This window comes from Aspergillus sydowii (genome assembly GCF_001890705.1).
Source record: "Aspergillus sydowii CBS 593.65 unplaced genomic scaffold ASPSYscaffold_13, whole genome shotgun sequence".
NCBI classification, from domain to species: domain Eukaryota; kingdom Fungi; phylum Ascomycota; class Eurotiomycetes; order Eurotiales; family Aspergillaceae; genus Aspergillus; species Aspergillus sydowii.
Window position 1 is genome coordinate 316,548 of NW_024467871.1, and position 12,976 is coordinate 329,523.

At 51.8% G+C, this 12,976-nt stretch overlaps 3 protein-coding genes across 3 annotated transcripts; all 3 read left to right on the forward strand.

Annotated features, from left to right (window-relative positions):
* Nucleotides 1-1,908: 1,908 nt before the first annotated feature.
* ASPSYDRAFT_160374 (amine oxidase) lies at nt 1,909-3,991 on the forward strand (the record flags this gene model as incomplete). The annotated part of the gene is made up of 2 exons (XM_040842900.1): nt 1,909-2,382; nt 2,429-3,991. The coding sequence occupies 2 exons, from the start codon at nt 1,909-1,911 to the stop codon at nt 3,989-3,991; spliced, it is 2,037 nt and encodes a 678-aa protein (XP_040698354.1).
* Nucleotides 3,992-4,391: 400 nt separating this feature from the next.
* On the forward strand, nt 4,392-6,773 carry ASPSYDRAFT_185359 (uncharacterized protein). The gene is made up of 2 exons (XM_040843558.1): nt 4,392-6,149; nt 6,202-6,773. Exons 1-2 carry the CDS (start codon nt 4,445-4,447, stop codon nt 6,333-6,335), a joined length of 1,839 nt encoding a protein of 612 aa, XP_040698355.1. The 5' UTR covers nt 4,392-4,444; the 3' UTR covers nt 6,336-6,773.
* Nucleotides 6,774-8,532: 1,759 nt separating this feature from the next.
* Nucleotides 8,533-10,983, forward strand: ASPSYDRAFT_210105 (uncharacterized protein). Its single transcript, XM_040843975.1, has 2 exons — nt 8,533-9,548; nt 9,595-10,983. The coding sequence occupies exons 1-2, from the start codon at nt 8,563-8,565 to the stop codon at nt 10,880-10,882; spliced, it is 2,274 nt and encodes a 757-aa protein (XP_040698356.1). The 5' UTR covers nt 8,533-8,562; the 3' UTR covers nt 10,883-10,983.
* The last annotated feature ends 1,993 nt before the right edge of the window (nt 10,984-12,976 follow it).

A 12,976-nucleotide genomic window follows, 5' to 3' on the forward strand; every position in this document is an offset into this window, starting at 1 on the left:
CCAAGGCACTGGCTGCACGCACACGCACTCGCCTCTCCCTTCCTTTAGGGGTCGGCTGAATGGATCCAACCTTGATACATATCAGAACACCCCGATTTGACGCAATTACTCTTACGTACGAGACGGCCTCGCTTTTCTGTGGGTCGATTTACTGGCGTAGGCTGAACTACCTGTGGTGCTTCTGTTTGCATCTGATACCCTTGCCCCGAGTGTTTCCTTTGATTATTTCATACTTTTGGTTATTATTCAGATTGGTCCTTTTTCTGTGTAAGTCCCAAATCTGTCAGGTGAGTTGGGCGTTCCTACATATCGCATTGTCTGTCTACAGGTCTAGTTTCTAAATGCTACATACTATATCAACATCCTCCACGACTTCGGCATCAGGTACTCTAGAGGCAAGGAGTGTACTTCCTCTTTAGAATGTATCATGCATAGCCCCATGAGGAAGCGCAGGGGATGCATTCGCAGGACACAAAATGAAATCAAGTATCCTACTGCTGTAAGAGCAGCGAGGTGGTGTCGATGGCGCGAGAGATGGCAGGGGTGGGAGGGACGACACCTAAAACACATTAGAATGGAGATATTTACTGTAGACGCGGAACATACCGTCCGTTCTCATCACGAAACTCTCACACTCTTCGTCTTCGCATCATCCTCTAACTTTCCTCATACGAGAGATTATCCAGAGTCCCAGCCATAGGACTATACACTCTAGGGATACCCTCTTGACAGGCCATGTTAGTATTCACACAGGCGTTCGGCCAACGCCCAGATGGCATAGATTCCACTCCAAGCAGCTGGAACGCGAACATATCCAGCTACATCAGATGCGATTCCAATACGGCCTCCAAGCGCCGACCGAGCTGCCTCGCCTCCAGTCGATCCGCCTGGGACATAGACTGGATTATGGGTTTCGTTTTGCAGACGCCCCAGACGCCGTTCGTCGACTCGAACGATAGAAGAGTTGCAGGAAAGGCGGTTTTGACATAGGGAACTGCGCCGGCATTCTTTAACGGTCGCGCAATTGGGCCATATTCATGAAAGGGCTTATTGACGAACTTCGCATAGCCTACTGAGGCATCGAAACCTTGATACTAACAGTATCCTTGAGATAGGAATACCACCTAGCGGACCAGCGAGATTCACCTCTGCGCCTGCCCAGTGCTCGGCCCCCGGCAGAAGCAGCTCGGTCACACAGTTGGTCTTCGCATGGGCTTGTCGACGATGGTTCTGTTAGGCGCCAAGAATGGGGCTTGATAGACGGCGTCCACTGCGGCAAATCGGGCCGCTCGGTCTTTCCTTTTGAGTCGCCGCATAGAGATTAGATGGACTTGTGGTGGAGAGCTACCGAAGCAGACGGTACTGGAAGTAATCAGGAGGGAACATGATACAGGCGAGACTTTCCAGGCGACACCTTCCTTTGGGGGAGAGGAGTAACCCAGGGAGATAACGGGGTCAAATACGATGCAGTTAAGAGATACGGTGAGGCTGCAGTCGGCGCCGATAGCAAATCAAGACTCACTGTCGCCCGTTGATCCGAGTCTAGACACAGCTTTCTACTGCACTGCAGGTCAAGGATCCTCAAAGGGGGTGCAAGCTTAACCTTTAGAGATCGTGGTGGAGAGATACCCCGGGTATGCCTAACCTTAGCGGACAGACCCACCGCTGCCCGCCTATTCTTAACCTTAGCAGATGCTGAAGTCTGCGCCTTCTGGAGACATCTGTGAACTTCACATCTGCAGCAATACGGGTGTGATTAATGCGGGCGTAGTTCTTATTGCCACTCGCCGACGCCGGTCTGCCTATTTAAGCCCAAATACCAGTCTGTCTTCACCCCCAACTTATTCAGTTATTCTAAAAAAGTCTCTTCATGCTCTTGCCTCCTTGACTCATTAAATAATGTCTGCCATGCACCCCTTCGACCCCCTCTCCCCAGCGGAGATCGCCAGGGTCGCCGCCATCGTGCGCGCCCACTTCCCTGGCCAGGCCCCGGCTTTTCGATTCATCACGCTGAAAGAGCCAGCGAAGCAGGAAATGCTGCCTTTCTTGGAGAGCGAACACAAGGGTCTCCCCGCCACCGCCCGACCTGCACGTCTTTCCCGCGTGCAGATCGTTCTCCGCAGCGAAAATGGTGCAAATAAATTGATAGAGCTGCAAGTCGACCTGGACAGCAAGCAGGTCGTCAAGAGCGAGCATCTCGTCGGAAGACACTCTTATATCGACCCTGAATATATGAAGCTGGTCGAGTCCGCCTGTCTTGCAGATTCTCGCGTACAGGACGAGATTAAGAAGCTTAAACTGCCTCCCAGTTCGACGGTGGTCGTTGAGCCGTGGGCGTATGGCACAGATGGCGTCAATGATATGTCGGAGAGAGTTTCAATGGTGAGTCTCATTCAGTTTATCACGTCCAGATGCTAACTGACTATAGTGCTGGTTTTACCTGCGTCTCCTTGATAACCCAGATGCAAACTACTACGCATATCCCCTGGATCTCTGCGCAGAAGTGTCTGAACAGTTAAAGGTCACGAAGATCTACTATTTGCCATCATCGCAAGACGAGCGCATCAGCGATCAGCCTCGTCCTTTTGATGTCAACAAGATCCATTCCACGGTAGACAGCGAGTACCACCCCAGTCTGCGACCTCCTCCTCGCCAGACCACCAAGCCCTATCAGGTTGTCCAGCCGGACGGTCCCTCGTTCAGCTCGCAAGGAAACTTCCTCTCGTGGGAGAAGTGGACGATGCGCGTAGGGTTCAACTACCGTGAGGGCCTCACACTGCACGACATCCGGTACGACGGACGCAGCCTCTTCTACCGTCTGGCCCTGTCCGAGATGTTCGTACCTTACGGTGACCCCCGGTGTCCCTATCCCCGCAAGGCAGCCTTCGACCTGGGCAGTGATGGCGCTGGCGTCAACGCAAACAACCTCCGTCTTGGATGCGACTGCCTGGGCCTGATCAAGTACTTTGATGCCTGGCACAATACCTCATCCGGCGAGCCACTCAAACTCCCCAACGTCGTCTGCTGCCACGAACAAGACGACGGCATCCTGTGGAAACACACCAACTTCCGCACGCAAAACGCCGTCGTCGCCCGCTCGCGCATCCTCGTCCTGCAAACCATCATCACCGTCTCCAACTACGAATACATCTTCGCCTTCCAGTTCGGCCAGGACGCCTCCATCCACTACGAGGTTCGCGCTACAGGCATCCTTTCCACCTGCCCCATCAACCTCACCGACAAAGTCCCCTACGGCACCATCGTCGCCCCCGGCGTGCTAGCCCCCTACCACCAACACCTCTTCTGCCTGAGAATGGACCCCTGGATCGACGATAACACTCAAAACTCCCTACAAGTGGAAGAATCCCACCCGATGCCCATCAACGACCCATCCATCCACAACCCCTTCGGCGTCGGCTACAGCACAACCTCCCAAATCGTCCCTGAAGAAACAGGCCTCGACCTCGACTTCACCAAGAACCGCACCTTCAAAATCATAAACGAGGCCTCGATCAACCCCATCACAAAGACACCCGTCGGGTTTAAGCTCATGCCCGCATATAGCCAGATGCTCCTCTCCCACCCAGACTCCTACCACGCGAAGCGCTCCGAATACGCCGAACACGCCGTCTGGGTTACCCGCTACGACGACGAAGAGATGTTCCCAGCAGGTCGACACACAATGCAATCACTTGGCGGGGAGGGGATCGCGTCCGCCATTGCGCGTCGGAAAAACGACGCCGGTGCACAGACAAGTGTCCGGAATGAGGATATCGTCGTCTGGCATACGTTTGGCTCAACGCATAACCCGCGCATCGAGGACTGGCCGGTTATGCCGATGGATCGCATGGTTGTGGGACTTAAGCCGGTGAATTTCTTCAAGGGGAATCCTGGGTTAGATGTGCCGCCGTCAACGCAGGAGAGGAATCGCAGTGTGCTTGTTGAGGGGGATACGCTGCTTTCTTCGTCGGATGCTTGTTGTCGGTTATAGAAGAGATGTTTCAAGTAGAATGGGAGGTTGTCATATTGTGGTGTTGGGAATTGTTGAAGTGGAGGAATAGTTGGTCTGGACGAAGGATACAAATGGTTTCGACTATTGGGTATAGATATCACTCAACCTTTGTATAGAGCAAAAGACTGAAATAATAACTACAAATATCTATAAATATATAAATATAAATCCCCAGTAACGGAGTTCGCCGACGAGTGGATTCGGCGAATGTCAAGCTCCGCCGAGTTGCTGCAAAGAATACAACCTCGGCCAATGGCTGCAACATAAATCCCAATACAAGCTACTGCAGGTGAGCAGATTTTTACGTCAAGAATCCTCTTTTTTTCGTAAAAAAAAGCATGAAATTTCGGCGACCGGAGAGTATTTCCATGTATAAGAACCAGCTTGTAAACCAGCTTGTACGCCCATGTCCAAACTCACAAAATCAACAAGATGACAACCGATGAGAAACAGAGATCTCCAACCTCGAAAGAGGCGCGAGACGTCCACATCCGTGCAAGTGATCCAGATCTGGAAACACGGAACGAACCAACAGAATGCCCTACCAGTACCACAGTGGAAGCCCTCAACAAGGTGCTCTACCACTCAGGGCATACGGGACTCCTCCTCCTCGCCATCATCGTCACATCGCTAGGCTTGACTCTATTTGCATACGCACTGGATGGCGGAATCACGCCGCAGTTCGACATTATCGCCGCCTCGTCGTTCGAGATGCACGCACAGATCGGCGCCATCAACACGGCGACATCCATCATCAGCGGCGTGTCAAAGCCCGTCGTCGGTAAACTGGCCGATCTCACCTCCAGGCCTACGACGTATGTGATCGCTCTGCTATTCTACGTGGTCGGATATGTCATCGCAGCCAGCGGTAAGCATTTCACGGCGTATATCGTTGGCGTCGCCTTCACGGCTGTTGGGAAGGCTGGGATTAACCTCCTCTGCCAGATTGTTGTTGGGGACTTGACGACTCTTCAATGGCGTGGCTTTTGGACGGGGATGACGATTGCGCCGTATCTTGTCACGACATTCATTACGGGGTTTATCTCCGATGGGTTTATTCCGGATAAGTGGCGCTGGGGGCTGGGGATGTTTGCGATCATGATGCCTGTCCTGCTTATACCGGCTATATGGGCTTTGTATGATGTGCAGCATCGAGCGAAGCGGTTGGGATTTGATATTGGCCAAGTTGCAAGGGGAAAGGATGGCATCCTCCATACTGCGTGGCAGGGCCTTGTCGCGGTTGATGTCCCTGGCGTGATCTTCCTAGGGTTCGCGTTCGCACTTATCCTCCTCCCACTATCCCTAGCTCAATCCGCAGATGGAGGCTGGACGAACGCAAGCATGATCGCCATGGAAGTAACAGGGTTCGTCATCCTCGCCCTCTTCATCGCCTACGAGCTATGGATTGCACCAGCGCCCATAATGGCGCGAAACATCATCCAGAACAAAGTCTTCCTGGCCGCGCTGGGCGCCAACCTCTTCGACCAAATGACCACCGCCATCTGGAACAACTACTTCTCATCCTACATCTACGTCATCAAAGACTGGCCGAATTACACCTGGACGGTTTTCACAGGAGTGCAGAACCTCTCCCTCACCGTCTTCAGTATCGTCAACGGGCTCCTGATGGCCAAATTCCACCGGTACAAAACCATGATGATCGTCGGCGCAGTCCTCAAGATCGTGGGCTACGCCATTTGCTTTGCTAGTCACACGAGGAGCACCCAAAACACCGCCGCCCTTGCCATCTCCCAGATCCTACTCGGTGTCAGTGCGCTCACAGCCCTAGGCTCTCGCGTAGGAGCCATGGCATCCGTACCCCACCAGGATATGGCCTCCATCCTCGCCGCCTATTTCCTATGGACGTATCTAGGCACTTCGGCTGGGTACGCCGTCGCATCCGCAATCTGGACCGATAAAATGCTGAATTTCATGCGCGAGGAAACACCCTCTGGAACGTCGGAATTCACGCTCAGGTCGATTTACGGGTCTATCAAGACGCTGCGCACCGAGTATGCTCCCGGCGATCCGATCAGAGACGGCGCGATTAGGGCTTATACGCGCACGAATGGGATTATCCTTCTTGTTGCAGTGACTGTGACGAGTTTGTCGCTGGTTTGTTCGTTGCTTATGCCGAGTATGCTCCCTCCTCACTCATAGATGATGAAGATGTACTGACTTAGTGGTAGATTATTATCTGGGGCGGCAGCAGAATGCAGTTACGAATACTGGGCTTGATGGCTCTCCGGTGGTTGTTTCGTCTCAGAGGGGAAAGAAGGAAGAAGCTGGACAGGGAGATCGTCTTTATGAGGCGACGTCTTAACCACTATACGTGAGGTATACAGAGCTATGCTAAAGTTACGCAGATCAATATCGATGCCGATGGTCTTGAATCGGTTCAGCAACTCTACAGAGCTTCCCAGCTCAAGCGGTCCTGACGGCTATACCCCTGTCGACATTCGTTGGTTCCCTTCCACGCGAGAAGATCCCTGGGGAAAGCCAACCATGTCGATGTCCTGATAAGACAGCACTACGAGGGGGAAGGCATGTCAGTGGGGTGTCTGGCCTCAAGTTCCTGACATGGTTCTATAATATGACTAGACGCTAGACCGCTAGACCAAAAACCCTGCAAGGCTGGTGGCTAGCCAGCTATCTCCAACATAATAAAATCAGCTAATTATACATTAACAATAATTATAAATAACAATTCCAGTACTGCCACGACCACCATCACGGCTACCAAGGCGATTGCCACGCCGACCACCTCCCTCCTTTCGTCCCGGACAAGGGCCATAATGGCGCCTCTTACATCCGCTGCAATAGGGGATATATCTCCCCTGGTGGACCAGGGCCGTCGCAAGCAGGGTAGGGGCATTTGCCCCCTGCTATTGTTTATTAGTACTTGAACCTCGGTAAAGAAGTACGGATATATTATTGACACTTACGTGTTTTTTTAGCCTTCTTTGAAGGCGGAGAGGAACTGTCTGGACTCTTGACGGGGCCTTCTTCTGGATGGACAGATAATTAGCATATCCGCATTGTAGCAGTCTTCTCTCAGACCATACCTTACTCGAGGCAGTGTGCACAGGCGGCCAAGGCGGCCAGGATTGCGAGGGCTGCGAGGTCTTCGGGTGCAGGGGCAGCCCGGGGAGCATGCCCAGACGCAGGAGGGGATGGGGCGACTTCTTCCGGCTAATTATAAAATCAGTGTCTTGAATACTAGATAATACCCACTGTATAAGACATACGTCGCCGTAGACCGCCGGGGCCCAGCTGCCGTGTGGGGAGGGGGTTGAAGGGCGCTAGGTATCTGGTGAGTATTATCGACTTGCATGTTTGCACTCGTGTCACGTACAACTTGGTTCGCCATGGAAGAGGGGCCTCCTCAGGAGGGGGGTTTCCGGAGGGGAACCTCGAGAGGTTGATAATGGAGTTGAGAACATGGTCCCTATGCGCAATATTTAGAACTAGTTCAGCCAGATGGGGTCCCTAAACAGACATCGAACATGGTCATACTTACATTGTTGCGTTTTTCGGAGCGCGGGTTGGTAAACGAGAGAGATAAACAAACCTGGAACTTCTCTGGGGAGGAGCATACTCCTTTATTCTACGCCTGGTGCTGTTTACCTGCCCCAGGGAAGGGCCGTGCTCGCCTTCTCCTGCCCGAGTTCTACCCTTTGTTAAGGATGTTCCTTCCTTCTTCAACAATCGTACTTTCCTTGGGAGTATACTGTATACACAACTGATGCCTTTGGCAAGAGGGGGCCTGGTGGCAGGCGTGGTCGCGCCTTCCCTGGTCAATCTCAGGTCCAACCCATGCAGAACAGGCACTGCAGTGTACGTCCGAGAAGCCTCCGACGACTCGGCTTCTTGCTTATTAGGTGAATGCCGATCGGGGGGAAGTCGTTTCCGGAGATGCTGGGAATCGGCTAAATGGCCTCCCCGAGATCCCGAATATGCATCTCCGACAGGCTGGACAAATATCCATATCTCCTGTTGGGAGATTACCAGCGTTGGTATTCAGAGATATTAGTATTGACTGTATCGTGGTGAACCATGTCCCCGGAATGGCCTCCTCCCATGTCGGATACCAGCAAGTAATCCCGGGGAGGAGACGTGCTGCAGAAAGCTGATGGCCATCTCGCCCACCACATGGTTCAGACCGGCCCACTCGTAATCGCGCTGCCATAAATCATCCGGTAGCGATATGAAGATCGTTACCCGACATAGGGCTAATCGTCGGACAAGGCCTTGGAGTTGGAGATGGACCTCATGGCAACTTACCCGGGGGAACCGGTCCACATCTCCAGCACTCGGTCACTTAATCCCGAGTACTATGCTCGCTAGACCGTGGTCGATATTAAATGCCGTCATCTTGTATGCGTGATTGGCCGTGACCGAATACTGCCCCAGTTGGGGCATTGCATCTCCAAATGATTGTGGATCTGTCAGGCTTCGGTCGTTCGGTGCAGTCTCTGCCGTATTAAAGGCAGTTCGCGCACCGAAGAGCCGCTCATCACGCCATCGAACCCTTGTCTGAGCAATTCACCATGCGGTCTCTCAATTTGTTGCTCTGGGCGCTGTCCACTGGGGTATTCGCTGCACCAGCTCCTTGGGACTTGGGTAAGGGCTTCAGCCTAGCCGTCGATGATACTGCCAACCGGGTATCCATCACGCAGAACGGTCGGAGAATTTGGGAGACTGTGCCTGGTCAGAACTTCATCAGTGCCAGCGGCGGCGAGGATATCGTCACTGCAGCGAATGGTAATTTCAAGATTGAGGAGGTCGACCATCATAGATGCGCCGGCCAGGAGATCACGAACGTCTCACAACCCGCGTGGAATGGCACCGTGAACGGCCATGCCGCGGTTGTCCAGGGCCAGCTTACAGACTGCGGTGATGCCACTGTTCCGTTCTCTGTTGCTTTCTGGGTGCCATCTCAGTTCCCCGATCGTATTGCATTCAATGCGCAGGTCAACGGAGGCTCGTCGTCGGATGCAGCCACGAAGTTGTTTCTCACCTACCGCTCTTCGCCATCTGAGGACTTCTACGGCCTTGGAGGCCAGGCGTCGTTTGCGTCTTTGAAGAACCAGTCGGTGCCCATTTTTTCTCGCGAGCAGGGAGTGGGCCGGGGAGACCAGCCCACTACTGAGCTGAATAGCGAGGATGGCTTCTTCGCTGGAGGTGACCACTTCACGACCTACTCAGCCATTCCTCAGTACATTAGCTCGCATTCAAGAGTATTCTTCCTTACTGAGGAGAGCACAGCCTATACGACTTTCGACTTCACCGAGGCCAACGCTGTTACCGTCCGTTATGACGCCCCGTCTGTGGATGGCTACCTGATGCAGGCGGAGAGCATGCTCGATGGTATTACCATGGTCACCGACTATACTGGAAAGATGCCCGAGTTGCCTCAGTGGGTCGACGGTGGTGCAGTTGTCGGAATCCAAGGTGGACAGGACAAGGTCAACAAGGTCGTCGAGCAAGGACTCAGCCAGGGATGTCCCATTGCCGGTGTCTGGCTCCAGGACTGGTAAGACATAATCCAGTTATTGCAATGGTTTGACTAACGTGAAAAGGTCCGGTACCCACGAGCAGAGTGTCTCGTATATGAGCCTGAATGTCTCTCGCCTGTGGTGGAACTGGGAGAACGACGCCAACTTGTATCCCACTTGGAACGACTTCGTGCAGTCCTTGCGAGACCGTCATAACATTCGTACGCTATCGTATATCAACCCGTTCATTGCAAACGTCAGCACCAAGTCCGACGGATACCGAAGCCACCTCTACTTGGAGGCCACCAAAGGGGGATACATGATTCAGAATGCCACCACAAACGGTACCTCCGTGATATCCAGCGGCCCTGGCCTTGACGCTGGTATCATCGATCTCACCAACCCCGCCGGACGATCCTGGTTCAGGAACATGATGCTCGATCAGGTGTGGAACGCCAACATCTCCGGCTTCATGACCGACTTTGGCGAGTACACCCCCGTCTACCCAGACACCCGGTTTGCAGACAAGAGCATCGACCCCTTCTTCTACCACAACGCATACCCCCGCGAGTGGGCAGCCCTCCACCAGTGGATCGGCAAAAGCGTGCCCCAATTCAAAGACTCGATCCTCTTCCACCGCTCATCGTCCATGTCCGCAAACCGCTACCAGAATCTGTACTGGGCCGGCGACCAGGCCATAAATTGGGGCGTCAACGACGGCATCAAGTCCTCCGTCACTGTCATGGCACACATGGGTCTCTCTGGGTACGCCCACGGCCACACCGAGATCGGCGGGTACACCACAACCTGGGACAGTAACGGCGTTGTGAACCGTACCGCGGAACTCCTCGGGCGCTGGGGTGAACTCGCTGCTGTATCTAGCTCCGTCTTCCGCAGCCACGAGGGGAATGTCCCGCAGGTGAATGCGCAGTCGTATACCAACTCTTCGACCTATGCTTACTTCGCGTACAATGCGCGCATGTTTGCTAGTCTGGGGAAGTATCGTCGCGCGATTCTCGATACAGAGAGCAAGAAGCTTGGCTGGCCGGTCCTGCGTATGCCTGTTATCTACTACCCCAATGACCCCAAGGCCAAGGCAATCAGCTATCAGAGTTTCTTCCTCGGTGCGGACCTTTATGTTGCGCCGGTTCTTGACCCTGGGCGTATGAGTGTGGAGGTTTACTTCCCTGGTCAGGGTCAGATGTATACGCATGTTTGGTCTGGAAAGGTTTACCGGGGTGGTCAGACAGCGAGAGTGGCGGCACCGTATGGCAAACCAGCTGTTTTTGTCGTTGCGAGGCCGCAGCATGATCTGCTGCATGACTTTATGCAGTTTGTGAAGAAGGAGAATGGGACTGTGGTTCGTGTCTAGGTATAAGACTGGCGCTGCTATGATGTAGCAACACTTTATAAAAAGCCTATATGTATGTACTCGGAATATCAGGAATATAGGATCTAATAGCAGGCTACCTGGATACCAAATCATTGACTCGATTCCTACATGGCTGACCCCGTGGCTGTGATCAGAGAAACAGAATCGACCCTGAAAACTGAGAATCTTCTAGAGATTTATTAGTTGAGGTTTGCATCACGAATCAAATGTATCCGTCTATACCTGACAGATTTCTGCAGCTGGATGGCTCCTGAGAAGATGCAGGAAATTTGCCGAAAACGCCCTGTCATCTAGCGTATCCGAGGATGAAAGGGTGACTTTAGTATGATTCCGCAGTATAAGCCGGTCGTTTCGATGAGAGAGCCCAATATTAACATGAAGAGACAAGGCAGTTCGCTCCATTTCAATCAAGCGCGAGTGATCGCCATTGTTGCGGATATCATGATCAAGACCGTGATATAGAACAGCGAGTATAGAGGCCTTCTATGGACTGAGATTCTGCACCCTGGTTACCAGGATAGTCAAGGCAAAAAGAATATAATCGCCAGCACGAGAACAACGGCGGGTAGGACGAGCCAGAGCCAGTCCACGGAGACGTAAATCTCAGAGATGTCTACTGTGCCATTGACCCGTTTACCCCATTTGTTGGTATCAGACTTGGTTAGCAGGGTGGCAAGGTTTCTCATGACCCTTCACAGTCCAATCTTGACAATTTGGTCGACGTTTTGTGTCATCAGGTCCTTTTGATCCAATTTATCGCCGCCTTTTCCGTCTGCATAAACCAGCTTCCAGCCACTATCATTACTTTGCAACTAATGAAGAAGGTGTTGGCTGAGTGCAACTATATCGTTGAATGCAGGAATAATTTTCATATGAACAGGCTCTCCCACCCTCGCCCTCCAGGCTATTGACCCCTGTGACCTGAATAGAAAGAACTCTCCAAGACTCACATGATTGACATCGACCTACTGAATACCACTAGTTACTGTCACATTTTATCTCCGTGGACAAGGTGTAAGGATACACTCCGTTACTCGATGGATATCTTGTAGCTTATGGTGATTGAAAGAGTCGAGAATAGCAGAGTGTGAGCTTGATGCTTTTGCACTCAGTCTCATTTCCGCAAGTGCTCACGCCTTAAGTGAACCCGTCAACCTTGGGAGGTCTCATTGCTGATCGGGTAGTCTCTGTCCGTAAGAAGCCAGAGACTGTTTTTTGGGGTGCAAAATCTCAACTCCGTCCACGGATCTGCTCGTCTTCCCATCCCCATTAGAAAGTGTGTTCGGAGGAAGGCGATTTTATTTGAATTGGAGAAGACCAGCCTTTTCTTGAAGCAGATTGACATCACACGGCATCGTCATAGACTCGGATACATTGGAGAGAATAGCCATCATGCTGCAACCGGACAGCATGGCTGAGGCGGCTACGGCGGCCTGTTAGGAGAATTCCAAAAACTGTGTTTACTGTTAGTTCTCTGTATACCGCCTATAGACCCGCCTTTCTGTATTAATTATTAGTAATAAGTAAATTTCTACTATCTCTATCTTCTATATAATTATATATCTTAGTTCATCCAGAGGGAGCAAGATACCTTGACCATTAATTAACCTCGAACCCTATAAGGATAAAATTATTCATTTCTTTCAGAATAATATATCTTCTAAAAGAATATTAATCTTTCTATATTAATAAAATAGTCATAAAGTTGTACCTTTGATTATGCAGTCTTTAATAAGGCACACGGTTCATGATTAATAATGGCCTGCAGCAATTGCTTGATCCAGCCATGTGTGAACATAACTAGTCCGAGTTTTGAAGGTTAACATACCTTATATCTTGAACCCCAGTACTCCAAGCACCGCACGAATGCAGCCAGTTGACTGGAAAATTAAATGTGATGTCTTAAGCATCATTATACATCATGTTCATATATAAGTCCTCAATTAAGTCATCTTATTGCATTACCCTAGTGTAGAGGGTCTATTACATTTCACGAACCACCAGTGATTGACAAACCATGACCATCATCCGAAACGACATCTTATTGGTCAGCGTGATCCGCCTTCAGAATTG

Coding starts and splice junctions, on each gene's coding strand:
- ASPSYDRAFT_185359 (XM_040843558.1), top strand. CDS start 4,445: ATGACAACCGATGAGAAACAGAGATCTCCAACCTCGAAAGAGGCGCGA. Junction 6,150..6,201: donor TTGTTCGTTGCTTATGCCGA/GTATGCTCCCTC, acceptor ACTTAGTGGTAG/ATTATTATCTGGGGCGGCAG.
- ASPSYDRAFT_210105 (XM_040843975.1), top strand. CDS start 8,563: ATGCGGTCTCTCAATTTGTTGCTCTGGGCGCTGTCCACTGGGGTATTC. Junction 9,549..9,594: donor GGTGTCTGGCTCCAGGACTG/GTAAGACATAAT, acceptor TAACGTGAAAAG/GTCCGGTACCCACGAGCAGA.